General features: G+C 40.7%; 1 protein-coding gene across 1 annotated transcript in view; it reads right to left on the reverse strand.

The window, feature by feature from the left end:
- The window catches only part of gmds (GDP-mannose 4,6-dehydratase), a 169,962-nt gene extending 148,776 nt beyond the window's left edge, over positions 1-21,186 (reverse strand). The window contains exons 1-4 of the mRNA XM_051377883.1: positions 20,919-21,186; positions 8,442-8,486; positions 6,796-6,883; positions 6,292-6,401 (exon numbers count right to left, since the gene is read on the reverse strand). Coding sequence (XP_051233843.1) covers positions 6,292-6,401; positions 6,796-6,883; positions 8,442-8,486; positions 20,919-21,017 — 342 coding nt within the window. The 5' untranslated portion in view covers positions 21,018-21,186. The remainder of the gene's footprint in view (positions 1-6,291; positions 6,402-6,795; positions 6,884-8,441; positions 8,487-20,918) is intronic.
- Between the last annotated feature and the right edge of the window lie 5,389 nt (positions 21,187-26,575).

Consider the following 26,575-nt stretch of genomic DNA (forward strand, 5'->3'; position numbering starts at 1 on the left):
CTCTACCCACACATCACACGCTGCTGGATGACACACAGGGAGTCAAAACAACTGAATCACATTACTAACGGGCTACAAGGATTGCATAACATGCCCACAAACTGTAGTAAGTAGTGGTATTACCTCTTGTGTATGAGAGTAAACTGCTGGCGGGCTGCACAATAGCCTCTTTAGGCCTATAAACGCATCAACACACCGAGCAAACAGTGCCGAGCTTTGTGGGGAAACAGGCGTGTTAAATCCTGTGTGTGTCTCTGGCGTGGGAGACTCAGCAAACCCGGATGAGGGAGAGACCAAAGGGTAGCAGAGAGAGAGAGTTGTAAGAAGATAATAGGATGATAAGTGCTTCTGAGGAGGAATTCGGATATGGATAATGAAGGATATAGATGAAGGAAGTCTGTCTCCTGAATGCAATCTGCGCTTTTGTCTTCAAAAGCTATCAAAAACAATAAAGTGGAAACCTAGTGCTGCTTCATTACGTCTACCCTCTCACCTCCCGGAACTCTTTCCAGCTTCTCTGTACCTCTCCAGTTCTGTCCTCTTCCCCCTGTTCTCCCTGTCATGTCATTTCCCCCGCTGTGAGCGAGGTGTGTTAATAATTCAGCCTGTCTCCCAGTGTGTCTGCTGTGACAGCTGCAGGTGGGAGAACTTGCGCGTAGAGAGCGACGTGCAGGGGTTTTGTTCACGGCTTTCCTGTGAAGCGCCTCAGTGGGAGAACACAATAGGGTCCTCAGATCCAGAACAGATTACTGTGAGCCTGCAAGCACTTCCCCATTTGGAGTCGTTGTTCATGCATATTTCACGAGTGCAGTTTCCAAATTATTCAATTCTTATTATTGTCAGAAAGATGCATAATTCATGAATTATTTCTATAGTGTTTGTTTATTTTAATCAATTGCCCCCATATGTTCATGGTGTTTCTTATTTTAGCCCTTTCTGCTACAAGCTAAATACACTATATATAGCAAGAAACATTACATTTTCCAATTTGGAAACCCCAACACAAAATTAGGGTTTTGACCAGTCCACACACATTACCTGCACTACTACATGAGTCCCAACTGGCCCCAAACCTGTCACTCTAACTTGCATTCCTGAAGTGTCTCTGACCTGAAAAAGCAACAAGACACAGAAAACGTTCTGGATGAAGCTGTGGCTGTGAAAATAAGCTGGTCTGTACAGTTCGCGGAGCAAACCGGATTAAAATGGCTCAGTTTTACAGTCAATTGGAGAAGCTTGGTTGGAGTGATATATAGCCTGGGGGCAAGCGCTGCCTGAGAGGAGAGGTTCAAGGAAGACAGAGTTCTCCCCTCTGTAGATGTGAGTCAGTTTGTATGTGGGGACTGCAGCTTCATTTTAAGCCATGCTAGCTGCGGGCTCTATGGCAATGACGATCTGCCGAACCACCAACTGGTACAGAAGGATTGCACAGATCACCATGAAATTTTGTAGAGACACTCCTGGCTCCCAGAAGATGAAACCCCCTGACATTCCCTCTAGCGCCACCCTAAGGTTGAAAGTTTGAGGTTTTAATGTGCCCAGAGGATGACTCCTAGGAGAGCCTCTGGTGCCAGTGGATCAATATTTTACTATGTCCAATAGTTTGGTTCATGACTAAATATTTGCCAAACTAATGACAATCCTATCAACCTCAGCTGTACTCTGTGTTTAGTACCAATTAGCAAATGATACTACTAAAATTAAATTGTGAACATGGTAAACATTACTGCTAGACACCAGCATGTTAACATGTAACTGAGTATGTTATCAGGCTGTTGTACAGCCAATGGTGTGGCTATAGATTAGTCTTGTTGCTTTCACTTTGGCTCATAAAAGTGGTTGTGCATTGGATTATTCTAAGCTGAAACAATGGCAATTAGTAAAATAAGCAAGCATTGCTATACAATATCACAAATTCCAGATGTATTTAACTGTACCTCAGTCTCTCCTATATCGTCAGTTCACCATCCAACATCTTTAACTCTTTTGCAAACAGTGAAGTAGTTCCCTGTTTGTGCAATTTATCTTTTAAGTACATACTCAAATTGCTTTTCCGATTATGCTAATTGGCTTTTATCCATCCCCATAGCTTATACTAGTGGAGTGTGCAGAAACTCATAATGAAAGTACTGTTTTTTACAGTCTTTTGGCCATCTTCCCTGTGGGATATCGTAATATATTTGGAAAATTGCTTTAGGGAAAGACGCCTGAGCACAAAGATCAAACTGATCAAGTCTACGCTGTCAAGGTCACAGAGAAAAGACATAATATCTCTTTTGTTTTGTTTGTGTGCAGATCTTTTGATACTGCAGCTGGCTGCCTTTCTGGCCCTCCAGTGTCCGTCCACTATTCCCTGTCCACCTCCGCCCATGCAGCATTAGAAAATAACCTTCACTCTGTTCTCACTGATGACTCTCTACAGCGGAAACCAGCACCCACACACACACACACACGACACCCCATGTCAAACCAATACTACAACTCAAGCTCCCTGGGGGCAGTCTGAACAAGCTGGGCTCAGAAGGGATTCCCTGTAAAACGGTGGCAACGAGGTGAGGGCTGACGGGAAGGAAGAGAGAGATGCTGAGTAGCCGGTGTGAGTGATCTTTTCCTCTGTGGTGGGACAGACTGGAAATTGCTCAACACCACTGCTGCCAGTAATCCAGCGGCTCAGCTGTTCAGAGCGGGCAGCATGTGGTGAGGAGCTACCAGAGCCGGGTTTATTGGTGTAGAAACAAATAAACACAGGAGAGCCTCGTACAGGTACAGGGGGTTTCTGTCACTCCGAGTGTGTGTGTGTGTGTGTGTGTGTGTGTGTGGCCTGAGAATGATCTTCCATGTGGGAGGTGGGAGCAGAGTCACGGCCTGAGACCACAAAAGGATGTGGAGAGAAGAGTCATCATTCTCCTTCCTTCTCGCTCACTCTCTTCTCCCACTCTTCTTTTTCTCCTCGTCTGTCTTCCTTCAATCTTTTGTTCTCCATTTCCTCTTTCTTCATTCTTAGTCCCACTTTTGGCAGCAGTGCTATTAAAGCATCAGCAAACAATTCACTTTATTAGGGAGTTTTAGAGGGATCTTTTTTCAATCAATTATTAACCCTTTAATTAACCATTAACCAATACAAAATTAAAGAATTTCCTTTACAAGTACAATGAATATTTTGTAAACCTAATATCTTGAAGAAAAGTATTTTTTATACTAAACACTGCATGAAATTATCATCTTGGGCTGCACCTAATTTTATTTTCATTATGAAATAGTATACCATGGTCTGGGTGAATACACAGTTCTGATTGGCTGCAGGGTCCCTTAATTCCTGACATAGGACACCTAGTTAATTCTAGTCTTACTGTCTGTTCACTCCATGCAGGCAACCATCCAAACAATAAAAAAAATTTAATAAAATTTTTTTTAAAACAGACCTATTATCATTCCTCCACGGTTATCAATGGTCTTCTTTTGTCCAACAACTAGTCCAAAACCCAAAGATGTTCACTTTACAATGCAATAAAACAGGGGAAGCAGTAAATCCTGAAATTGGAGAAGCTAGAAACCAGAGAAGTTTTAGCATTTTTGAGTTTTAACAATTTTTACACTCGTTTTTTATAGACAGCTGCAGACAGCTGTTTTCAGTAAACAAGCTCTGATAAATCCACTGTATGCTACCTGCCCAGCACCAAGCAGACAGACAAAATAAGCTGGTGGAGAAATTGGAACGTCGAGCAGCTAAGAACACAACATACTTTTGTCAGGAGTTGATGGACAGCAAACCAGAGCTAAAAAGAGAGTGAATTGGATTTCATCAGGTGGGCACAAAGATCACATATCTGCTTGATATCTTAGTAGTTTTATATTTTTTAAACTGAAACCAGGAAATGTTTTTTCATAATAATTGGGAAAAGGATTAATGGATTATTTAAACTGTAAGTCAAACATATCCTGTCATTTACTAATCAGTTAATTTATTGTTTCAGAAAAGCTTATACTAGACCACAGAGATGTGCGGGCTGACCTGGCTCTTCCAGTTTTACGCCAGGATTCAAAGACAAAATGATACTAGAATGATCCAAATGTGGTTGGATTCAAGGAAGAAACTCACTATTGAAAAGCAGTGTATCGTGTTCACATTACAAATGGCCTTATTATCTATGATCTGAGTAAGCTCTTGGCTCCATATCCCACCCAAACCGCCATGGTGACGGAGCATCAGTGCTGCCTGGAGACTCCGTGTCAGATCCCAGTGTGGAGGGGCAGGAGGAGGGGTGGGAGGAGGGGGGGCGGCGCCGAGGAATCTCCTGGGATCACCGCGGAGCTCCGAGACAAAAGGGACATTGTGGCACAGACTGACCCATCCAAGAAAACACTGCTTCCTGTCCCATCAGCTCCAGCATCCTCCGCACATGAGCTGCTCACTTCCCAGAACTGAAAGTCCCTTTTTAACATCATCTGCTGTTAAACAGTCGCAGCAGCAGGCAGTGCTGACCATATGCAGACACTATGCTGACACAGTTAACGATATTTGTGGAGGAACTGGCAGTTTCAAATTGACTTCACAAATAAAGATTCCGAGAATCCGTGTTCTCACTATGTTCTTACTAGATGTGTTAGAGAAAACACAGGTCAAGCAAAAGAAAAAAATAGATGTTAGAAACTAAAGTAGTGTGTTGAAGGGGTTACATTTAAGTTTAAGCCCATTAATTACATGTCTTGCATAGCCTAAATTACTGTTGACAAAGCATCCAACTCCAGCTCTTGGAACAGTTGGCTTTCCTTGCAGTCACTGGCAACAACTCATGTTAGTTATGCTATGAAAATAAACTTGAAAGGATGTGAAAGCTGCTTGACATAGATGGCTAATCCTTAATGTTTCACTGATTCAAGTTATTTTATTAAAAGGGGAACTGTACTAACTAAAGTTAAAGCTGATTTCACTTTTCTTTCACATTATAAAAAAAGGTGAAAATTCTGTTATAAGCGGGTAAAGACGCTTCCTGCTAATGCACTGAATCCAACTCATCCAAGATTGTCTGTACTGACAAGGTTTATAATCAGGAAACAAAACCCAGAAGAATAGAATAGCCCAAGTTTTCCTGTGTTGCTATCGCAGCCTCTCTGTGGTTTGTTTACATAGCCGGTCTGCTCCGCGTGCAGCTGAAAGTGACTGAAACTACAGTTTTTTTTATCATCTGCGTGGGTCAACGAAGGATTTATTTCGACCACAGCAGAGTTGGTGATTGTTGGAACAGTGGAAAGACTATTAAAGACAGTTTGGGTGAATTTTGTTTTTGTCCACTTTGAATTAAAGTTATGATGTTACAATGATATGCAAGGTAAAATTAACATTTTTGTCTCTGGAGTCTGGTGGAGAGGGATAACAAGATCATGGCTGTTTACCGTTTAAACAAAAGGTCTATATTTAGTGATCCTTTGTTTTCAGACAAATAACAATCAGAGCTGGTCAGTGGCAAAAACTTTGCTGCACTTTGACGCGCGCACTGAAACCAAGGATCAATGTTAGCTTAAGATGTGGCCACTGTAGCCCTTTTCGCAAATATTTTCTCGTGAACTTCTTGAATTAAGGACTTAATTTGATCAAATCAGCGTTGGTGATTGTTTGAAAGACTGGAAAGACTTACAAAGACAGTTTTACTTCATTTCTATACCATTGTTTTGGTCTGAGAGGCTGGTGCTCTAGTGCGACATCCAGTGACTTGTGCATTTTGTATATATACACACACCGTTAAACCACAAATTTAATTTAAATCTGAAATTTTACACTTAGGAATTTCCTTGAATGCAGCAATTATGAGAATAGTCAGAACAGCTCCTGCTCAAAAGTTTTTGATCACCTCTGAATAAAACTCACTGTTTACTGTGATGGATTACAAATTAATGAAACCAGACCATCACCTAAAAAGGAAAGAAACCTCTGCCAACACCTTGTTTTAAATTGTGAGTGATCAAGTTTCACTGGAAATCTGTTGTGACTTCATGGCAAAACAGAAACCAGTTTTACTTTGACACAACATTGAATATGTTGTCTACACAGTTTCAAATTCACTTTGATTACAGTATGCAGCTGGAATCCCCATTCTTTGTTATCAAGACTGTTATCAGCTCTTTTCCGTTTGTCTGGCTCTTAAAAACAAACCCATGTGCAGTGATTCCAGGGAATAGGAAGTCAGTTAACAATGATAATCAAACAAGTCATATCAGAAAGACCGTTTTCATTTGGAGGAACACAGTGACTAAAGATCCATGAGTGTGCTGGAGTTTGTGGGATCACTCTACCTTGACGTGACTCTGAGCGCCCAGGTTGTAGATCTCTGTGGGCTTCACCTGGTTGATGATCTTCACCAGACACGTGCTGTCAGTCAGATCGCCATAATGTAGCTTCATGTCTGACAAATAGGGGGACAAAAACCCACTGATACACTCACACTCACTCACTTAAATACAGTCACTTTCATATTATAAAACAAATCGTAATTCCAAGGAATTCACACTCGTTGGTCCGTCACATATTCATTCACCGTGACTTTGACTTTGTGAGCTTAAGTAAATTGGTGTTCAGGATTGGAAACTATTGGCAGAGGCCGCATTTGGAAGATCAACTGTATTTTAGGGACACATAATAAGCCTGTCTTTCTACATGAAGACTAAATTTCTTGTCAGGATTTCACCAAAACAACATACATTTGATACAATCTTTGTAAGGTGACAGGTGCTAGTGACAAGTTTTTTTTGTTTTGTGCAAATTAAGCAGCTGCTGGTAGTGTAAAAAAGGATACTTACTGCCTTCAGTGTGCGCCTGTGGGTTCTGGTAAAGATGCTCGATTCGACCCGTGTTGAAGGAGCTGGAACGGCGCAAAATACCGTGAACCTGTGAGATAGATAGACACACAAGGAGATTTATTCATGTCGAGTTCTATATTTTCAAATTTTACAATAATTATTTAATCCATTTCAGTTTTAACAATACTACACTATTACCATGCTTAGTTATCTTTCATGTTGCCTTGAAACAATGTTTTTTTGTTGTTAATGCAAACTTTGTGCAGCTCCTTCACAGTATAAGCTTCAACAGAAGAAAATAATGCTGATCGTATTAGCCGCTACTGTGAAGCAACTCCAAGAGATAGCTGAGATACACACACATTTACACCTTATTGCATTCACTATCTGGGTTAAACGTACAGTTTCAGTTGTTATGTACAGTTATATTTTATGCATTGAATATAGTCAGGTCTGTTTACTCAATAACAGAAAAGGGTTTCCTTAAAGGACCGGTGTGTAGGATGTAGCGGCGTCTAGCGGTGAAAGTGCAACTAAGTGAACACCGCTGGCATCGGTATTTGACAACCTGGGAATGAAAACGGGCTGTTAAGTGTAGGAGGAACTACGGTGGCTGCAAAACTTGTGAAAACGCTAAAAGTCCCTTTCTGCAGCCAGTGTTTTTAATGCTGCTTGTGATCTGTGATCTGTACTCCATGTTCTGAGGGGGATGTGTGAGGAAGCTCTGCTCAGGGAAGATAACAGAACCTGATCCAAGGGGAGTCCATTAGTGGGAGGACGCTGTGCCCTGACCTCACTTCCTTTATTCACTGTGCACTTCCTGCCTGCCTGTGCTCTCCCCTTTAATGCCACCCTCCACCCCCAGATCCCACCCCCTCTTCATCCCCAGCCTGCACCCAGACCACTTCCTCTCTCTTCTCTGCTGCTCTCTGAGGCCGGCAGCAGATGGCGAAGCTGGCCAGGCAGGCTGGGATGAAGGCACGTGTGTGTGTGCGTGTGTGTGTATGTGCGTGTGTGCGTGTTTCTTGCTACACATCTGAGGGGACATGAAGTCATAAAGCTACTGTCAGGAAAACACAATGAGCACTGGTGCACAAGTGTGTCGTGCATGTAGTAACTTTTTACGGGTGTTAACCCGACGCCGAAGCCTTTATGTATTCTTGGTCAGCCAGAAACAGCTCGTTAACCTCTGCATCCATCGGCGGGCTGTTGACTTTTTGAGCTCCTGCAAACACATCGCGCAGCAGGTGAAAGTTTGCGACCTCGCTCATATGACGGTATAATAACAACCATTTCCCTGTTAACGGTCTGACCCTAGGGGTAAAAGGCGAGGGGTGAACAGGCTCGAAGCAGCACAAATGGTCTTATCGGGGTGAGGTGTGAGTCAGTCGCTGACTGTCAGGTTACGTCATGATCCCTCAAGAGCTCCCACACACTGCCGGGGTTGGATGCAGCTTATCGAGGGAATGTCGCTCTGCATGTGCATTTAGTGTCTGTGTTCGTTGGCATTCATGAGTGTCTGCATTCATTTCTGTGTAAGTGTCTGCGTGTGTGTGTGTGCGTGCGTGCGTGCGTGCGTGCGTGCGAGCTTTCGAAAGGAGAAATTATTGGTGCAGTTGAGTCTCCAGTCTGGATTTCTCTCTCACCTCATAGCCTCTAGCAAGCAGGAACTCAGCCAGGTAGGAACCATCCTGAAAAGACAGAAGACAACACCCCTTAAAACCTGTAGAACGCAATTTCTAATACAATGAGGTTCAGACATATTGATTAATGACAAAAAAAATTCACTGACAACATTTGGGCAAAATGAATTCAAGCTATCACTCAGTGTAAATGATTCACATACTAGGAGAACCAAAAGCGGTGCTCCGTGTAGTACAACCCCAACAGATATTGGAGCTGCAATGACTAGTTGATTAGTTGTCAGAAAATAAAGTAATCAACTATTTTGTTGATTGATTAACTGTTGTGAGTTTTATTTTAAGGATAAATATCCAAATTCTCTGATTTCAGATTCTCAAATGTGAATATTTTCTGGTTTGTTTAGTCCTCTGTGACAGTAAACTTGATATCTTTGGGTTGTGGACAGAAGAAGACATTTGAGGACGTCACCTTGGGCTTTAGGAATCAGTGATCAACATTTTTTCACCATTTTATGACATTTAATGGACCAATCCACTAATGGATTAATATAACCTAACAATAGTTGGAAAAAAAAACAAAACATATTTTTTATAAAACACAACAAAACAAAATATCAGCTAAATAGAATTGTAAAAACTTAACATGGAAATAAACGATAATGTAATTATCAGATTATGTAAAATAGATTGATGTAATAGCTCGTTATTACATCTTAAGTCTGTTATTACTTCACCATAAGGTCAAAATCGGATACAGCTTCGGCTGTTTATGTAAGATAATTTTATATACTAAATAAAGGGTTATCTTATCTCTTATTAATTTATGCAATTATGGAGGAACATTATTATATTTTACAGCACACGATTGGAGAATCTCAGAGTTTCAAAGAAAGAAAAATGTTAGAGACCAGTGACAACAGAACATTAGGGTTAATATCAATGGCAGTGTTTAAAGATGGAGAGCTCCTAAAGGTGAATAAAGTTACTTTACAATGAAGCACAACAAAAACCCCAAATGATTCTTCATGTCATTGAAGGCAGAGGATGTCATATTGGATGGTTTACAGAGAACCTTGGGCAGAAACCCCCCTATAAAAAGCTCTAAACGGTCTTTAAACATTATTCTAAGTGAAACTAGTGAAGTAAACCTGCACATTGTTAAATCCATGAAACATTAATGGACATGAGAGGTAAAAGAAAAACTCTTTTTTTATGGTGCTGGAACACAACCTTCCTGAGAACCTGAATACTGAGTCCTGGGATCATTAGGTGTAACATCCACATGAATCAGGAGGTCTGGGCAGACATTGGGCCAATGTGTGCGTGTGTGTTGGTGTGTGAGAGAGCGAGCCCTGTCAATAAGGTCTTGTTCCCCTCACCCATGTTACTCCTCGTCTTTTTTCCTGCTCAGACTTTCCGACCGCACATTCTGGAACACTCTGGAACATTCCGAACCAGTCATGGCATTCATCCCTCAATCCCCCTCACATACGTGTACACACACACACACACACACACACACACACACACACACACACACACACACACACACAAAAAAAAACTTTCACACACCCACACACACAGCCCAACACACACACACACACACACACACACACACACACACACACACACACACACACACACACACACACACACACACACACACACACACACACACACACACATCTTTGCACACTGCCAGCATGCCAGCCCTGTGCGTCCTCTCCAGGTCTGGGGGTAACAGTCGAGGTGGAGGGCAGGGAGCAGAGGAGGAAGGGTCTTTGGGGGGGCTAGAGGTTGGGGGACACCCAAGAACCTGCACTCAGCGGCAGGATTGTAATGTTTCAGGCTGCGTTGGGCCAGACTGCACTGGTGGGCCAAGCCTGACATGGAGCAGAGACAAGAGATTTGCCCATGGAAGCTTCACACTCCTACACTGACAACTACGAGCAGGAGAAAATGTTTTTTTAAAAAGGAGCAACTGGAAACAGCAGAGACCGTATCCCTCGGGTTAGTTCACACAGAGTTAAAGCAGTATAAGCCGATTTCTGGCCACTAGGGGGCAGAAGAAAACAGGGCCTTCACACTGTCACCCCTCCAAGTCCAAAGCATGCAGTAGACTGATGGGATTCTGATTATGGCTTTCACTCATTTTAGGCATGAACATAAGTTCCCTTTTTATTTCACTATGATTATACATTTCAAGAAATGTGAAACTTGCTTGAGTACAGTAATTCATCGAGGCAACATGTCTGCTTTTATTGTTGTCCAAGCTTTAAAAAAAAAAAAAAAAAAAAAAGGGCCATTAGTTAAAATACAGCTTTGAGTTTCACATTGCTGAAATCTGGTTTGGAACACGGGCTAGCAATGTGTCAACTATGTACAGTGACAAAACACTCTTGACACAAGATGCACTTACTAGATTTTTCAAGAGCATTCAACCACATCAGTCTTTTCATAGATATCATGACAAGTTGTAATTTTGGAATTCTTTTCTAAATGTAATTTAAAAAAAAACAGGCCTACTGTCATTCTCCATGACTCCATCCACTGATGAAGCCAGTGAGCTGCAGTTGAAAGCAGCAGAAAATCTAGTAAGTTTGCCCAACTACTGGTTGAGAATGAACCCCAATGGTCAAATATATAATGGTATGTGTTTATTTTGGCATGTAAAAGTGGTCGACCAATATGGGTTTTTCAATGGCCTGTGCCGATTCAGAGAGCAGGGCAGCCGATGTATGATTCCAATATCAAAAACAAAACAAAAATGTGTATAATTCTATTACTCCACGCACATTAGAATCTAATATTCATGGTCATCTTAGCCAGTAAGATGATATTTTAGATGGAATTTTTAAAGATGTATGAAATACAAAAATACATTGAACTAAGCTGTTATTTAAGGAACAGCAGGGTATACAGTATGTCAGAAGGGATGTCATGCAACTACATTATTCTATACATTATAACATAATATATATTTAACACTAGTTTACTGACCAGTTTAGATTAGATTTGCTGTCATTAGGGATTGGAGAAATGACGATGGTGACTGAGGAAATCTGAGCAAACATTTACAGCAGGATGGATGAGACTTTTTTTACATCGTTCAACACCAAGAAGGCTGCTTGCAGATGTGTCTGTTCACGGCATCGGGTAATGCCAATTATTTCAAAATGCCAGATAATTGGCCCAATTAATCAGCCGAATGATTAATAGGTCTATCACTAGTTAATGCTGTGTACAGTAGCTTTAAATGAAATCTCAACAGCTGTTTCAAGCCAAAATGTGGTACTTTTTCATCCTTCTGAATAAAGACTTCATTTGGATTTTCACTTTCATTATCGTTTTTGCTCTGAAACAAAGTTGGATGGGCATAAAAATGCTAAACTGCTGGCAAAGTCCTCTGAAGACACACTGATAGCAAATGTTTTACTTGATTTACAAATAAATTTATACTCTCTAATACTCTTGATGCTTTCTAAAGAAAATGTTCAGCTTCTGCAGGTTGAGCACTCAGGCTGTGCGGTCAGTTGGCACCGATTCCCAACCTGTTTCTGCCTAACCCAGAAGGGGAGATGGGCACGGGCACTGGCAGCCCCTCGCCCGTGCCCACGGCGTTCAAAGCTCCGACCGGTGTCATGTTTTCCTGCCCCTGTGCCAGGGTCGAAGCGTTCCATGCCAGACCAATATGGAAAACAAGCATGAAGAGCTGCAGCTCTGTTTCAAAACAAGAGGCTCCTTTGAGGCCGTATTAGCCCATAAACCCTGGCCTCACCTCGCTGTTTCCTGTTATGGGGAGTTGGGCGCTTGCTGGGAGCAGGGGGTTGGACACACGCACAAACACATACACACAACTACATGCTCACCTGCCAGCTCAATGTCACACCACAAACTCCAGAGGAAGACTCTTTTTGGCCTTCAACACAGTATGATCTCTTTACTGTACAGCTACACTGATCACAAGCCAAAGCTTGTTCAGAAACAGGGTGAAAGTTGTACTCAATGAAGTAAAAGACAAGCATTGTCTCATATTTGAATACTGGTGTTAAGAAAGTGTTAACTGAATCCCCCCTCTGAATATTGAGGATTGTCTGTAGTTGTAAGGATTGACTGTAGGGAGAGCAAAGGTGTAAAAAAAAACTGCATTCAGGTACAGGTGTGAAACCTTTTATTGCCACTGAACAGAGTCGGATGACAGTCAGTATTGTTCATGCTACACAGTGGGCTGGGAGAAAAATCTCACTACACGTCGATTTATGATTTTAACTGATTTCTTCTTAGAAACTAACAACAAAAGACCCCATATCTTTATTGAAACACCACCTCGCCTCTGATTTCTTATCACTGGGGCCCCTTCATCTCAAACTCATCTCATGGGATACTATGGGAAAATAATTCTACATGTAGATGAGTGACTTGAGTGGAATGAGCCTTGTTTTAGAGACTTTAATAGCAGCTGTATATGTTTTGCTGCATTTTGAATGTAAGGTCGAATGTATTGATTAATTGCACAGTTCTACTAAACAGACTTTAAATTATGTCATAACACATGAAAACAATTAACTGTACTCAACACAAGCCACAAGCCAATTTAAATAGAACATACATTTACTTCCTGCGAGTAATGAACAGGGCAGGTATACACTATAATTACAGCTACGCCATGTTAATGATTTTAAAAGCATAATGTATGGATTGAAACGTGTGCAGCTGTTTGATTAGCTTTTTGTGTGTTTTTATCCATTTTAAGCATTTCCTGTTTGCTTCAGTACTCCTATTTGGATAAACCTTAAAATACCATTATTAAAAAATGTCTATGAATAACATAACATAAAACTAGAGAAAACAAAAGGTTAATAAAGGCAAACTCTTATACAAGTAGGCACATCGAGAGAAAAGATCAAGAAAGAGAGACAGGACTAAAAAGAAAACCTGAATCTGATGTTAATTTTAGACTAAATCACTCCATGTGTCGGAAAAATGTTAACAATGTTCGCTCATCAGTAACCCCCCCACCCCCCCTTCGAGTGCTATCATTAGTTCTAATCAACATTCACATCATCACATCATCATCATTATCACATCATCATTGTGTGGTTTGATTACGAGGACGGATACGCACCAATATCAGAAGGTGGCACTGTTGTGTGCGAGTGTATCTTTCGGTATGATACAAAAACTTTACTTACCGTTACCTAAAAAAGATGTCATTTTATTTTATTTTCTACCCCAAAGCAGCTGTACAAGAACTCTACCACCATAGAATACAAAAACTGGCCAAGTTAGGACTAAAATCAGGGACTATGTGATCCAAATAAACAAGATTTGAAATCTGACCGGTGACCAGACATTCAAAGGTAAGTTTTATTACTTGACACTTTTGGATATTACGTGCAAAAAACTAATAGCCGTACCTAAAGTATTGAGGTTCTGCAACACAGTTTTGTATCAGGTCAAGTGTTTCTGGTATTCTCCATTCATACATCAACTCCACTGTTACAAAGGTAGCATGAATAAGGCTGTTTATTGTTAGTGAGTGCACCTCACCCATTCTGACAATGAAACAATGTATGCAACCTCATCAGGTATCACAATAAAAGGAAATAGAACAAAGCAAGTGATATGAAGAAAATATAGCTGAAAAAAATGTAACTCTGACCATCCCATTAAAAACAGTCTGTCCAATAACTGACTGCAGGAGCGGCAGCGGACGTCTGTTAATTGTGACTTTAATGAGTGTTTAACAATGTTATACTAAAATATTTCTAAGTACTGAAAGTTTTTCCTCTGGTGTCATGAGCGGTCACTTTTACTTGGTTGGAAAGCCAAACTTCATAGAATTGAAAAATGCCTATTATCTTTCCAGAGCCCAATTTAAATTGCTTGTTTCGTCCAACCAAAAGTCCCAAACCCAAAAATATTCAGTTTACCATCACAAGACAAAAAAAAAAAAAAAAAAACAGCCAATATTCACATTTGAGAAGCAAGAAGCAGTGAATGTTTGGCCTTTAGTCATATTTGCATCATATACTGAACAGTTTGCATAAACCTGATAACCAGTCATAAACTCTTTAGCTATTAAGAATCTCAACACAGCTACTGTCACCCTTGAGCCAAATAGAAGAAGGGAGTATGTGATGTGTTTGCACAAACCCCAGTACTATGAGTTTAGCACCCCCTGCTGGTGGAGCAGTGAATTATTGGGGCCTTTATCATTAGTATCACTGGGGATGCTCAGCCTTAATTAGGGTTAAATCACCTGCCTAACATGAAGTTAAAATATACCTAATGGAAGTTATTTAAAGAGTGCCTGCGGGCATTGTGTATATATTTATGCAAACATGGGGTTCATGGCCGTACGTGAGTTTATTTGTCATTGTGTATAAGCTACAAATAAATCACTTTAATGTGCTTTCATTAGACCGCAAGAAGGAGAAGCTGCCAAGCACGCCACTGCTCCGCAATTAGGCCTGATATGGTTTAATGAAGCTGTAATCACAGACCACAACACCCACAAACACACACGGCAGTAAGTAGGAACATTTGGTGTGCTGTGTGAAGAGCAGCCTGAATCTCTCCCTTCTACTTCGGGACCAACTCAAGCGTGTCGCGGAAATAAATGAGCAGAGCTTCCCGGTAGAAAAATTATTCAGTAATCAGAAGCTTCTTCTGCACACAGGAAGTACACTGCTCCCCAACTCAGAGAGTAAACTCCACATGCACGCAGTTATTGTATTCACACACATTCAATTATTCTGAATTATTAATTAATTCTTACATCCTGCATGTTGGATCAAGTGAGGTTTCATTACAATAGCATGCAAGGAGCAGTTTGACCATGTGACCAGTAATTTAACAAAAGTTGCAGTTCATTGAATGTATGGCCATTATGCAACTAGGCAGTAGTGGCCCATGTGACTAGGAGGTTGCTAGTCCCCAGCCCAGCAGGATGGGTGGGGAAAGTGAAAGGACGGTGCCTACTCCTCCCTCATGCACGCTAAAAAAAAAAAAAAAAAACTGCTCCAGTGGAGCTGCATGGCCTTCACCATCAGACCAATTTGGTCTGTAAGAACAGTGAAACTCAGCATGATTAAAGAAGGCTTTTATCAATAAAACAAAAGTCTAGCCTAACCTATCATAAAGCAGGCCTGGTGGTGAAATGGAATGACTGTGCCATAAGCGTAGAAACAGTCTCAGATAAACTGTCACACCTACTCATCTGGAAACAAGATCTCAATAGATAGTTTCTTTATGGTCCTTTCCAGGAAATGTGTTGCCACAGTCAGTGCAGAGCATGAGCCAAAGATACTTTAGAAGCAAAGCAGAAAAGTCGCAGCAACCAGTTCTATAACTGAAGAAGCTGTTTTTAAGATACGGAAAAATAAGTGAGCAAACACAGACCAACATTATGTTAACCATACTTAGACTAGTTTATATGATCTGAAAGTGTCACATTCACCTCAATAGTGATGTTAACCTTTTCCATACCAGCTCACTTCTGATGTCTGTCCTTACTAAACTTCAGGTAAGATGTAATAAGCTTATATACTGATTAGTAGTTTAATCTACAGCAATGCATCATATTCTATAAGATCATCATAAAATTGTAGCGTCGCTGTCCTGAGAGAACTACATATCTCTAAAAAGCTTTTTTCATGAGGTCAGAAAAACAGCCTTGTTTTCAGATTTATGACGATGCATTTCCCAGTTAATCCAAGAGGGTTTTTAAATAGTTTATTTAGCTTAAGGAGAATTTTCTCAGCAAATAAAGAAACACTTAATCCTTCAGTTGATCAAACATTAAAAAAAATAAATAAATAAATAAATCGATCACCAAATTTGGAGATATGTGGTTTTCACTAGACAGGAAGGGTATGAAAAATCACAATCTGAAAAGTAACTAAAGCTGTCGGAGCAAAAATACAATAATGTAGGTGTCGTAGAGTGCAAGTGTAAAGTTGCATAAAATGGAAATACTCCAGTAAAGCACAAGTATCAATTGTACTTAAATACAGAACATTATTTGAGTACTTTTATTTTAGTTACATTGACAGCATGCAGTTCACTTGTTGACTGAATTAAAATCAGCTTTTTACTGCAAACTGCAGCTGAACATACATCTCTTCCTGTCCAACCTCCAGTTACCAGACTTCATTCAGAGGAGGGAATCAGCCTTTGAGGAGCCATCAGCCGCCGTTACGAGCGACAGCGGAGATGTGTGCACGGATTCTTAGCTTTATGATTATTATTGCTGGCACTCGCTCAGATTCTACCCCGTGCTGCTAACAGTGGAGTCGGTGCGAGGAGGCGAGGAAGGAATGAGAGTGTATCAAACGCCAACAAAAGGATGAAGAAGAGAGGCTTGCAGCAGGAGCATCAAACAGTTTCGAGGGGTCGTGTCGCAGTGAAGCCTTGTTTTCCCAACCAGAGGAGCTGAAGAAAGAAGTTTGAACCTCGCAGCCAAAATAAAGTTTTACTGTCGAACAGAGAGGCCGAACCTGTCCTCTTCATAACCCCGGATCGTAAAACAGTGCTATCAGCCAGAGCCCCTGCCCGGCTCTGCGGCTCTGCCTTGGCACTCAGGTGGTCTCCCATAACTCACACCCTCTCACCCGAATGCTTCACACTGAGACGGCAGTCAAAAATATTCAGACCGAGCAGCATGCTGCCCTAAAATTTATGAACAGTAGTTAGCCAGGCGATTTATGGCATCAGTGCGACCCTGACACCCTGGCTAGTGACTTCTGAGATGGTCTATCCAGATGCCTGCCTGCTTGCCTGCCTCCTGCATGGGCCCTCTCTTCCACCGCATCACCATGACCGGCAGAATAAAAATAAATTAACACTGTTATTCTTTGTTTTCTGCCGAAGATGACGAGGGGAGAAGACGCTTTGGAAAGTGCTGCTTGACAGAGGAATGTGAGAGGTTGAAAATGACTTTCCAAGACGTCTGATAGTTGTCTTTCCAGTGCTGCATTCTGGGAACGGTCAACTGACTACTTTCGACTTATTCAGTGAAAAAGTCTCTGCTTTTTCCCCCTGCATGAAAATGACCTGCCAGAATCTGGCAATGCTCTTCTTTAAGCACTACTACAAAAAGGATACACATTCAGACACGTCAGCCAGTGATGTTTAGTGATGCCTTTACATACATATGAGCTGAGTGTCTTTCCTCCAAGTAATTAGTAATTGCACGAAAACTCTTTTGCAAACGATCTTTTTAAAAAGAATTAAAAAATGCCTTTATTATCATGGCATGGTCGAGTTAAGTTTTATGTCATATGTGCTAATTTAGTTTGCAACCATATGAGATTTTCATGATAACCCTCTCAGGAAATATATACTATTTATATTTTATTTATTATTAGTAGTAGTTTTAGTTGTAGTAGTAGTAGTAGTAGTAGTGAGCCTTGGTAACAGGGTTTTTTTTGGTTGAACAAACGCTTTATTATCATTTTAATTTCACAAAATATTGCTATATTTTTTAATAACATTAATAGAGGAGAATTCGATAGCATAGCAAATGCTAACTGCTGTACGATAACAGTCAATTTTCATACCATATACCGTGGTAGTGGTATACCTCTGCAACCTATAAGTGAAATATTTAAATGTTTGAATGATGTTGCTTCCGGCATTCACGGTTAGTTCAGTGGGTAGAGCTGGCGACCCATGTACTGAGGTTGAGTCCTTGCTGCAGCGGCCCAAGGTTCAAATCCGACCTGCAGCCCCTTTGCTGCGTGTCATCCCCTCTCTCTCTAACCCCCTTTCCTGTCTGTCTATCTTCGGCTGTCCCTATCAATAAAGGCAATAAAAAGGCCAAAAAAATTACTTATAAAGCACAAAAATCTAACCTATGACACATTAATGTATGCCATTTCAATTTGTTGCATATGTGCCAATATCTAAGAAATTAACAGTATGTTACAAACAAATGTATTACTTGGTAATATCAATTAAACTATAAACTGACATTAACCACAAAAGAGGCATTTTGAACCACCATGTTTCATCCTCAGTCTCCAACCATACTACTAAATGAACTTAAAGGCATGTTTGACTTTCAGGTGAGAGTTTATCATGACTTCATCAATGAAGTCCTATTGTACATGATGATGACACAACTCCCCGACCTACGTGCAAACAAAGCCACGAGATAAACATAGCAAATATCTCTGTCATCATCATCGCTCTTGTGATGAACCGTGTAGAAGTTATTCCCTTAGCACATAAATACCAGTAAGGCCAGTTCTGCCAAGCTGCCACTCCTCTCTGCCCATTGTTCAGAGGTCAGGGTCTGTCAGGTAAACGGTATGTTTAGTGTGCTTGCTTCTTAAACGTGACAGATCTTTCACACCACAGTGGCAGCGGCACGTTATCTCAACAGCAACATACTTGTGTTCGCAGCACGACATCTTAAAACGAAAGTCAAGTTCTGAAAAGCACTTCACACTTGGTGAGACGTCGTCATCGATCTTGTGTGCAACGAGTAGTCGATTACTCAATTAGTTCAACTATTTCTACTATAAGAAATAAATATCCAAATTCTCTGATTTCAGCTTCTCAAATGTGAATATTTTTTTTTTTTTTAGTCATCTACGATAGTAGTCGGAATATCTTTAGGTTGTGGACAAAATAAGACATTTAAGGACATCAGCATTTCGACAAATTTATGGCCCAAATAACTAACCAATGAATTGAGAAGATAATCGACAGATTAATCGATAATGAAAGTAATCGTTAGTTGGCAGCGACCCTACTACAGAACTCAGACATGCTTATTGCTTTATAGAGACTACAACCAGTATTTTAAACAACAGATCAAATGACTACCAGGATGTGAAAGGTGTCGTTTCTGACTGGTTCCAGTTCCACTCAGCTTTATAACGACTTTCGACTAAATTGTTTCGGTTTTCCATTTTTCCAGCTAAAAGGCTAAAACTAGCTGGTAACCATAGTGGAGCATTTAGCTGCTATGGAAACATTTCCCTCTGGAATTAGGGGACACAAACACGACTCCAAAAGAAAGCTGACATTGCACCGAATCTGCTGGATATGAAAAACTAGCCATGTGTGCGAACAATCGCCATATGAACCTAAAATGTGATAATACAGGAGTGTTTCTGCTGAACCCAAGTAGCCAAACAAAATCAACTATTGAAAGTATAACCACTGGAAAGAAGACGGCTGGACTAAAACATTCAGTATGCATTGGTTTTAGTATCAGTAAAGGCGTCATTACAGAAAAAAAAAAACTTTCAAAAGGAGGATATCGAGCCCAGTTCACACAATGCCAGATTAGACAGTGGCTGCAGGAGAGGAGCAATAAAGAGTCCAGGTTGTGTGTGTGGAGAGTTACACAGAATGTACTGGTGCAGGTTTGTAGCATGCAGCCGGCGGGTGCGTCACAAATAGTTGTATATAATGTGATTTTATTGGTTTGTTCTGTGCACTCCACTTATCCAAACTGAGGCTCTACAGACAGAGGGCTTTGACTGTTTGATTGTTAAGCTCCCCTGAGGTTAATTGGGATTTGGAGCTATATAAAGAAGAAGCAAGCAGAGCAGAAACAACTGGGATGTATACGCAAAACGCAAGTGAAACAATAAGCCAGACAAACTGTGTCTGATAACATTGCCCTCTGGAAGGCGCTGTGAAGCAGCTGCAGCAACCAAGAACATTTACAAAAAGTGTAAATGCAGTAACTTTGTTCAATTCAACACATCTCCCACTGGAACCATATCCATTATTGTCTGTACTGAGCATGCTGTGTTATTATTTATTGTTGTTTGTACTGTGATTTACATGACAACAAAGGCACATTTCCACATTTGTAGACAATAAAGATCATTACCATTATTATTATTGTCTCTGAGCTCAGTAGTTAAAGCCCAGGTCTGCTGCTCTCTGTGTCATTTTGCACCTGTGAGTCGGTGCAGTCATCTAACCTACAGCAGCCTTATGCAAGGTAGCAGGTTGGAAGGAGGTGCTGATATTAACTTCTCTTACTAAAAAGGAGTAAGGAGAGCCACCCAAAGAAAAGCTTGCCTGGAGCAGAAACCCCTGCTCCCCCCTCCTCCCCCTGCTCCCCCCTGGCTGTTTGCTGTGTTTTGATGCACAAACATCACCAAGGTTGTGTGTAACTTGACAAACTCCCTTGCAGGGGAAGCATGCAAGCTTGTGTTTGAGATGGGAAATGATTGCATTCCTCTTCCTCTCTATCTCTCTATCTATCTCTCTCTCTATCTATGTTGATGCTCCACCAGCTTCAGGGACAACTTCACTGTAATTGAACTCCTTTAGGTGAATATAAGGGAGTCAGCAGAGCTCCAGCTGCAGAGGGGAAAGACAGGGAAGATGAGGTTTTAGGGCAAAGTGAGCTTCAATAGTGACACACTGGCTGTTCAGCACCTGGCACCCCCCCCCCTCCCCTCCACAGACACCACGACGTACTGCGGTGTGAGTGAGTAACGTTACCTGTCCGGTGATGCCGGTGATAACAGCAACCTTCCGCTCCTTGTTCGGCTCTCCGTTAACCGCGGAGCTAACGCTGGCAGTCTCGGAGCACTGAGCCATCTCTGACCGGCGGGATGTTTGCAGTCTGCTGTCACAACAACCGGGGGAGGAGGGGGAAACAAACACACCGATTAAAACCCTGCGAGAGTGTTTACAGTGCGAGAACCGACGAGCCTCCTCAGCATCCGTAAACCCGAAACTACACACAGCTGGACAGAGGCAATTTGTAGTACGTAGCAGGAAGCGGCGGTGATCGCAGCCAATGGGAAGAGAGCATGTAGGAGCGAGCCGGGGAGACGTCATTAAAGAGGGTAGAGTCACTGTGAGGGCTGGCGGTCGTTGGCTGCAGCGCCTCCTGCAGGATGGAGAGAGAAAGGAAGCTTTTGTTTCTCCAAATAAAATGAGATGAGATAAGATAGACTTTATTGATGCCACACTGGGAAAGATTGACTCGCTACAGCAGCTCCAGATACAACACAATAGATAAGGATATGACACATTAAAATAAGAAAATAAAATATTAAAATATAAGATATAATGAAAAAATAGAATAACAGTTTAATGTACACTATGTACAGCTTTTTTTTTTTAAAGACAGATGTGATTGATATGTAACATTGCACAGGTTGCAGCAGGAGGTAGTGGCATGGTGTACGAATAAGTAATTGCACGGGACAAAAATATATACACAGCAGTATAGTTTAATTGAAAAATATAGGCTATCGACGGGGCTATGAATACAAAGCACAAGTCTAATATTAATAATGTGTGTTCAGGAAATTTGTTGTTAAGCAGTGTATCTAAAAAATGTTCATGTTAAAATGTTAAATTAATATTTGTTGCAAATTTAGGCCATTAGTCAAAGATATAAAAAAAAATTGTTGTGCAAATCTGGCATGTATCCCATGATTGTGTATTATTAAATACATTTTGAGTTTTGAACACTGCCAATATAAAAGCAAATGTACAGAAAATTGCAGTTCAACATTAGATGAATAGAGACATTATGAAATAATGTCATATAAATAAACAGAGATGGAATATTGAATATGAAATAGCGTCTAATAGTGAAATAATGTGTGGATCAAAACAGTGAAGAGGAGTAACAGGAGGATATTCTATCATCCGTTATTATACACCCAGAGAAAAACGACATCTTTGATCCAACTATATACAACAGGCATCTGCAAAGAAGTGTCATGTGAAGACCAAAATCAGTTTTATTTACCACTGGGAACATGTTCTCAGCTTTGATTTCTCAGCTTTCTGGCTTTAAATTCACTTGCTGCAAGCTGAGAGGACATTTCTCTGTTTGTGTTCGGGTGTGTGCATACTCAGTAATGTTTCTGAATATGTAGTCGTTTTCACAGCAGTCAAATCCCATAAAATAAATATGCCAAATACCATAAACAATAAAACATAATTACCCTGCCAACGTTTTGAGTAAATATGGTTCAGTAAACCTCCTTGTCAAACAATTCAGAGAAGGATTGGTTGGTTTCATATCTAAGCAACAGTGGATCACCACTTTGTAAACATTATTCTTGTTGAATGAGTGTCACTGCTAGAGGAACAAATACTCTAAATTCAAAATGTCCTCCTCTGTCACAGATTGGTGGGAATGCATTGTTCCTTATTTCTTACTTTGGTAAAACAAAAAATACCAAATTTGTCTGCTTGAAAACATGAAAGAAATGTGTGTATAATGATAAAAAAGGACAATGTTTCCATGTGTTACAATACTGAAGCGCCTCGGGTTTGGCAATGCAATCAACAAACTGCAAATATCATAGCTTCAACCATCAACATATAGAAGATGCACATCACATCTCCTCTTCTTCCCGCTGTACAATACAGTTGCTGCCATCTTTTGCCATTCAGAGTCAGAGTCGCAAAGTATCGGGTTCCCACCTGGCCGACTCAATTTTTGAAGAAATTGCAGTGTGAATGCTGGATGATGAAAAGCTGGAGCTAAACTGCATTGTCGGTTTAAAAGTTGAATAATATCAATAATGTATGAATGGTGTGGAATATTTAAAGGTCTGCTAAAAAAAAGCTAACACTAATCTCAATTACTTTCAATTGTACATGAAGAAGCAGCTTAAGGAGTTGGACAAGTGGGAAAGGTTCTAATTATGAATGAGATTTAAAAGTTGAATAAAAGTCATAATGTATGAAAGATGTGGAACATATTCAGGTTTGAATGGAGTTTCTGGCTTAAAGGATAAATGAAGAGATACAAGTTAAGAAGATATAGTTGTAGTGTAAGGAGGTGTGAATGAGTATGAAGAGTTGGGAAAGTGGGGGATATTTCCAAATAATACAAATAGGATTTAAAAGTTGAACAAAACTCATAATGTATGAACAATATGGAACATTTTAAAGTTTGAATGGAGTTTCTAGCTGAAGAATGAGACTTGAAAAATGCTTGTGTGTGTGTGTGTGTGTGTGTGTGTGTGTGTGTGTGTGTGGTGTGTGTGTGTGTGTGTGTGTGTGCAAACTGCATGGTGATAGTAACCGTTGTATGACTTCTGGCTCAGAGAGTTCATTTCATGGAGATTTTAGCGGAGGCGGACCTCTCGGAGGACTGCCCATTGTAAAACCCAACAATCTGAAAAATGTCCGCTGTGTATTTGGACATCGTTTGGTTAGGTTTAGGAAAAGATCATGGTCTGGGTAAAAAAAAGTATGTTAGTCATATCAGTTAAGTTACAAACATACGTTGATGATAACAGAGTGTGTATTTTTGGAACAATGGCTGTTTGTTTTTTAAGAATAAGACACTGTTGGACAAACAGGCTTTTACTTCAATCAGACATTTTTCAGACTGTTGGGTTGAAGGAAAAATGGCATGGCACCCACCTCTCATACTCCTGCTTCTAGTCCAAAGACCATAATTCTTATATCACCAAGGTTATACAGTAAGAGAGAGGAGACCCTGCTGGAGGGGCTGTGGGAGATTTGAGTGTGTAGTGTCAAAAGTTAGTGAATTAGAGCAGGTTAGAAATGTTCCTGTTTCTGTGTGAAAGCTTCCAGAAGTCACACTATTTAGGTGTCGTAAGAACCAAATACAGAATATGCTGCATATGATACTCCCATAAAGAGTGGGAAGGGTTGTTTTTCTAACTTTATTTTGGGCGAAATTTAAGAGGAAAATCTGGGTTTGAGTGGTTACTTTTATTACAGAATTGACCTGTCAGTATGCCAAAATCAACACAATTTCAGGAGCTTGATATATCGACCCTGACAGAGGAATTCATTTCACATCACTTGAGACACAGGAGCGATCAAACGTTCAGAGCATCTCCTAATCTCTTATTATTCTTGTACATTTGAGCGTGTATCACAACATCTGCTCCAGCTGAGAGTGTCAGTAGCGCTGTGAAAGCACTCTCTCACTGCTCGACTTCCCAGAGCGCACAGCATGATGGGAGGTGTGATTTCATTACAGTCTAAAGAAAACATCATCGTATAAAAAGAAAAAAAGCAAGTGCCTGGGGTCCTGAGAAACACAGCAGTCTGCTCATCCACCCCGCCTGATCAAAAGAGAACAACACACAGCTCTGTTACAGCTCGGGGCTCTTCTTCTTCTCTTCTCTTGTTTGGACGGCAGGTGTCTCGCTGTGTGTTTCGAGGTATTCGACTCTCACTGTGCGTCCACTGCTGTGCAGAAACCTTCATCCTTCACACGTGTTGTGTGTGCAGGAACTAAAGAGTGCAGGGTTAAGTTCAACTGAGAGAACAGCAGATGGAAGGTCACTCTCATAGAGCAGCTAGCAATCAATCCGGTAGTTACACTTTGGTTCTTCACCAAGCTGATGTCTCTCTCGGCATTCACCCACCCCTACTAAGAGTCCACGAGACAGACTGAATCCACAAACACACTGCGGAAAAGTACGTTTCTCAAATGGGTCTCTGGTAACACAAAGAAAAATGGCTCCCCTTCCTGGTTTCTTTGTGCAAAACCGAGACCTACAACTTTCCAGTCGTGTAGATGTGACACACCTTGACACCCCGCAGCTATGTTTACCATCATAAGCTCTTGTACAACATGCTGGGTTTCTTTGTCTTGAACTTTGATGGAAGCATGGTGAAAGAAGCATTCAGATCCTTTATTTAAGTAAAAGTACTATTTACTATATTACCGCTGCATTTATGTGTATGTTTTACTGCTGGAGAACTTATTTTAACTACTTTAAATAGCGTTGGGTTGTTCAATCTACAGCAGAGAATTATATTCTATAAGATCATCATATGTTTGTTGTGTGGCTTTCCTGTGAGAACCACATATCTCCGAAAGTCAACTTTTCATGAGCTCAGAAAAACAGCCTTGTTTTCAGCTTTGTGACCATGCATTTGCCTGCTAATATATATTAGTAGGAGAACTGAAACAATTCTTCAGTTTGTCAGAAAAAGTCATACTCAGAAATTGATAGATAGGAGATACGTGGTTTGCTCTTGCCAGGAATGAAAAAGCATGAAAGTAACTAGTAACTAAAGCTGACAGATAAATGTAGTGGAGTAGAAAGTACATTGTTTGCCTCTGAGATGTAGTGGAGTAGAAGAGGTAAAAGTTGCATATAAAATGTAATTTGTAAATTTGTACTTAAAAAGTTATCGACTTAGCTAATGTACTCGTTTGCAGATGTATGTAGACTTGAGGGACAATTAAAGGGAAAAATGCAATAATTAAATAGAGAAACAATAAGTACAGATGCTATTGCAGAGCTGAGGCCTAGCTGACTATGAGTTTGTTTAAAATGACAAGAGGCAAACTTCAGAGTAACTTATTTATATATATAATAAAATATTTCTCTCCTGATTGGAGCGGTCTCCTTCAGGGTGAAAGGGCCCCATCCACAGGACACAAGGGCTCATTGAACAGCTTGATGTGTATAAAAATGATGACAATTATATGCTATGGCCTTCACTGTCAATCTTTTAGTATGTAAGTGCTCAAGTCGTGAATATCCTTGTGTCCCATTTGCTTCTAATCCCATACTCCTTATTCCATTACAACTGAAGAGAAAGAATGTGTCTGTGTGTATTTTACTGAAACATCAGACAGAAATAAACAGAGCTTGGAGATTTAATTGAGATGAGGTTGTGAAATTATTTATGTTAACTAATTGAATTTTGGTTGAAGCTGGATTTCCTGTTCTCTCCCTGTTCCCAGAGCCCCTCGGTTGCTTCAAAGGTTTGATTTGCACTGATAAATGAAGCTCATTGTGAGACAGCAATCTGATATTTTAATGGATGTGAAAATGTCCCCATGTAGTATATATATGTATGTCTGTGAACCCAGAACTATAGTCTGTTCTGTTGTATGTTTATGGGGGGAAGCTGACTGGAACTGTCTGCCTCAGCATATCAGGTGATGAGAGAAATGCCCTCATATTCCTCTCCAAGAATTTCTGCTTTGACCCACATTAGTTGTCTTCTCTTTCATACACTCTCTTTGTCTCTCCAAAACAGGCAAAAATCCCGCACTGTACACAAAGAGGTGTTTGTTTTTCCAGGTGAATGATACTGAGGGGAACGTAGTTTGGAGCTCAGTTGTTAAATGAGGTTTGAATCTTCGACAGAAAGGCCAGGACAAGCAGGAATACTGCTCTTCC

The sequence above is a fragment of the Dicentrarchus labrax genome, unplaced genomic scaffold (genome assembly GCF_905237075.1).
Source record: "Dicentrarchus labrax unplaced genomic scaffold, dlabrax2021, whole genome shotgun sequence".
Lineage (NCBI taxonomy): Eukaryota > Metazoa > Chordata > Actinopteri > Moronidae > Dicentrarchus > Dicentrarchus labrax.